At 41.1% G+C, this 3,831-nt stretch overlaps 1 protein-coding gene across 1 annotated transcript; it reads right to left on the bottom strand.

The window, feature by feature from the left end:
* Positions 1-2,427: 2,427 nt before the first annotated feature.
* On the bottom strand, positions 2,428-3,514 carry LOC100017270 (olfactory receptor 1361). The gene has a single exon (XM_001370847.3). The coding sequence runs from the start codon at positions 3,364-3,366 to the stop codon at positions 2,428-2,430; it is 939 nt and encodes a 312-aa protein (XP_001370884.2). The 5' UTR covers positions 3,367-3,514.
* Between the last annotated feature and the right edge of the window lie 317 nt (positions 3,515-3,831).

Genomic DNA, 3,831 nt, shown 5'->3' with positions numbered 1-3,831 from the left:
AACATAGAATCTAGAAACCCCAAACTTGTAGCCTAGTAAGATCTGATGAACCCCAAGTTTTAGGACTAGCTTGTAAATTGGAGACCCCAAAGCTTGTACTTGTTCCCCATTCCCCTGAGAATCCACCCTGAAGGGAATCCCAGGCTAGCAGTTTCAGACTGAATAATGGACCCCAAGGTAAAAGACAATCCCAGTCAGGTGGGGCCAAGCTCAAGCCCAGTGACTCTTCTTGTCTCCAGAAGCCTCTCCCACTGTATCACATTCTCCTTTCAAGGATCGAACTTGGGACCTTCAGTTTAGGAGACTGATGGGCTGACTACTGCCACTAAAGAGTCAGTAGCACACCAACATGCCTGCTTTCCTGAATTTTGTCCAACAACTGTCATTCAATTTGTTTTAATTCTCATTCTTCCACTAATGATTTAGGGCATTTTTAAATGTGGTCATAGATAGCTTTAATTTCTACCTCTAAGATCTGCTTGCATACATTCTTTGACAGTTTAGTTATCCCCTGGGGAATAGCAATCCTGATTTTTCAAAAATAGACTAAGAGGCCTCCTCATCATCTTTATCATCATTATCAACAACAAGAAGCATGCACTGAATGCTTATTACACTTTGACCATTGCAGTGTATTTTGCCCCTACCCTTATTTGAAGTATCCAAATGAATTTCAGATGAGAAGAGTTATTTCTAATATATCGAGTTATTTCTACTTCTGAGTTTTAATTGAGCCTTATATTTGTTCCTCAGACCTCTTTACTCATTCCTTTGCTCCTAGCAAATTTAAGGAATGTCCTACTCTAGAATAACTTCCATTGTAGAGTGATAGTAAAATGAGATTGTGGGTTCTCTCCTGCCTGGTAAATAAAAACCACCTTAGACCAGCTGTGTCTGTAAGCAGTAGGATAAGAGTTCTTGAATGTCACATTGCAAAGTATTGATCAAAATAACTTCTAACAAGGCACAACTTGATATCTCCTTCTAGATGTTGGAACTGGGGAGGGATTCAGAGAATGATGGACTACTTTCTCATTGGCTATTCACCGATTCGATGACTAGAAGAGGGCTGAATAATGAGCTTCCACAATGGTATTTAACAGTCCATTCCATGAGATCTTCTTTGATCACTGATCACTGATCTCTCTCTCTCTCTCTCTCTCTTCCTCTTCCTCTCCCTCTCCCTCTCCTAGCTAGGAAATGTCTAAAGCCAGATCTGAACCTAGTTTCTCCACACTCTACTCTCTAGCCACTGAATCATCAAGCTGCCTCAGTATCTCTTTTTATACCAGAGCCCTCCTTTTCCCCTGTGCCCTTCACCAGAAACATCCCTTTATAAGTTCAAAGGGCTGCTAGAGACTCAGTCTTTCTCCTGGTGAATAAAATGATTGGTGTTCCTTCCCACAACTGTACACACATCCTGGGTACTAGCTCATACAAAACAATTGCTGGAGTTAACACAACTAGCTTTTCTGGCAGCATGGAACACTAGGTGGAGTCCTGGATGTGAAAACAGGAGAACTAGGTTCAACTCTCACCTTAGATAATTAAGAACTATGTACCCAGGTACAAACCTTTTTCAGTCTTCGCTCCCTAATCTGTAAAATAGTGACAATAATGCCCAAACAGATAGCTAGTGTGGATTAGTGAATGAAGGGCTATTCTTGGGACTAGAAGAGCGAGTTCAAATTCTACTGCTGAACACACTAGCAGCTTGGCTTTGGGAAATTCACTTAATCTCTTACAACCTGGAGTGGCTTTCTTAAGACTATAAGTTAAAGATGTTTCAGAATCTACACAAGTATAGGATCTTCCATACTAGGCATGCTCATAGTAAGGAAATCCCAGTTTAGGATTAAAACAAAACAAAACAAAACACCTTACATTAACCTACCATCCCAGAGAGATGCTTTGAGGAAAGAGCTTTGAAATCTTTTTTTTTTTTGTCTTAGAATCAATATAGATTCCCAAAGCAGAATAGTGGCAAGGGCCAGACAATTGGAGTTAAGCAACATGCCCAGGGTCACATGCCTAGGAAGTATTTAAGGCCAGTTTTGAACCCAGAACCTCCCATCTCTAGGCCTGACTCACTATCCACTGAGACTGCTAGCTGCCTCTGAGTTTTGAAATCTTAACATATGACATAAATGGCGGTTGTTATTATTTCTCCATGGTCTCTGGAAGATGTAGTACAATGAGTAGAGAACTGGCCTGGATACCAGGAAAATGTGGGTTCTCAGCCTGTGGCTGACACAAACTGGCTGTATGGCCCTGGGCAACTTTCTAAGGGCAACTTTCTAAGACTGAATTGCAGCAAAGATGCCAACCTAAATTGTAGAGGGAGTTTACTCATCTAGGAATTCTCTATAGCAATGGAAGTTCTAGTCCCAGTCTAAGTCATGGTCTATGGAACGTCTGATGAAAGTATCAAGCAGGGAACCTTTTCCTACTAACCATTTTTATCAGGGCCCTTTTCATGTCTTGATTCCTCAAACTATAGATAAAGGGGTTCAACATGGGGGTCACCACTGTGTACATCACAGTTGCTGCTGTATCTTTCTTTATTGAGTGAGTGGAAGAAGGACTAAAATATACAGCAATAATGGTGCCATAGAAGAGGGAGACCACAGCAAGGTGGGATCCACAAGTGGAAAAGGCTTTCCATTTTCCTTTCATGGAAGGAATTCTCAGGACAGCAGAGGCAATATGGATATAAGAGGCCAAAATGCAGATAAATGGGGTGATCATTACTAGTCCTCCCTCTGTAAAAATGACCATTTCGTTGAGTGACGGATCAGAACAGGAAAGCTTCATGAGAGGAGACACATCACAGAAAAAGTGTGGGATGACGTTATTGGTACAGAAGGTGAGACGAGCCATTAGGAGAGTGTGCAATAGTGCATTTAGGTTAGCAATAATCCAAGATCCAGTAGCCAGAAGGGCACAGAGATGATGGGTCATCTTTGTAGCATAGTGTAAAGGATGACATATAGCCACAAATCGGTCATAGGCCATCACAGCTAGAAGGAAATTGTCCATGTCAGCAAATACAAATACAAAGTACATTTGTGTCAGACATCCTCCAAAAGGTATGACCTTACTTCCTATTATATGATTTACTAACATCTTGGGAACTGTGGTTGAGGTGAAACAGATATCCACAAAGGCCAAATTGCTAAGGAAAAAGTACATGGGAACATGGAGTTGAGAGTCTCCAGCAATGGCCAGGATAATGAGAAAGTTCCCTAGAACTGTAATCAAATACATATGTAGGAATAACACAAAGAGGAGTTGCTGATGCTCTGGATGACTAGAAAGACCCAGGAGAAGGAACTCCATGATGGTGGATTGGTTTCCTTTTTCCATATGTCTGATGTAGTTTCTAAATCCAAATTCAGATAAAGTACAATTTCAGTAAACTGAAATTCATGAAATCTCCACGAAGCTTCACATTAACAACACAGAAAAAGACAAAAGATAATCCTTGCCCTTGAGGACCTCACAATCTAATGGGTCAGATAACATGCAAAAAAATGCATAAAATTGTACATAATGGATAATTGGAAATAATCAACTGAAGGAAGGCAATAGAAGTGAGAGGGATTGGGAAAGGCTTACTTTAGGAAGTGAGAATTTAGCTGAGACTTGAAGGAAGCCAGAGAAGTCAATAGGCAGAGATGAGGAGGAATATTCCAGGAATAGGGAACAGCCAGTGAAAATGCCTGGAGTTGTGAGGCGAGTTGTCCTGTTTGAGTAAGCACAAAAAGGCCAATGTCACTGTGGCAGAGTGTGAAGATCAAGGATGGAAAGGTAAGAGGAGCTAGGTTATGA

Source organism: Monodelphis domestica, chromosome 7 (genome assembly GCF_027887165.1).
Source record: "Monodelphis domestica isolate mMonDom1 chromosome 7, mMonDom1.pri, whole genome shotgun sequence".
In the NCBI taxonomy this organism is placed as follows: domain Eukaryota; kingdom Metazoa; phylum Chordata; class Mammalia; order Didelphimorphia; family Didelphidae; genus Monodelphis; species Monodelphis domestica.
The sequence above is the reverse complement of the archived record's forward strand: the minus strand, read 5'-3'. Positions and strand labels throughout refer to the sequence as shown.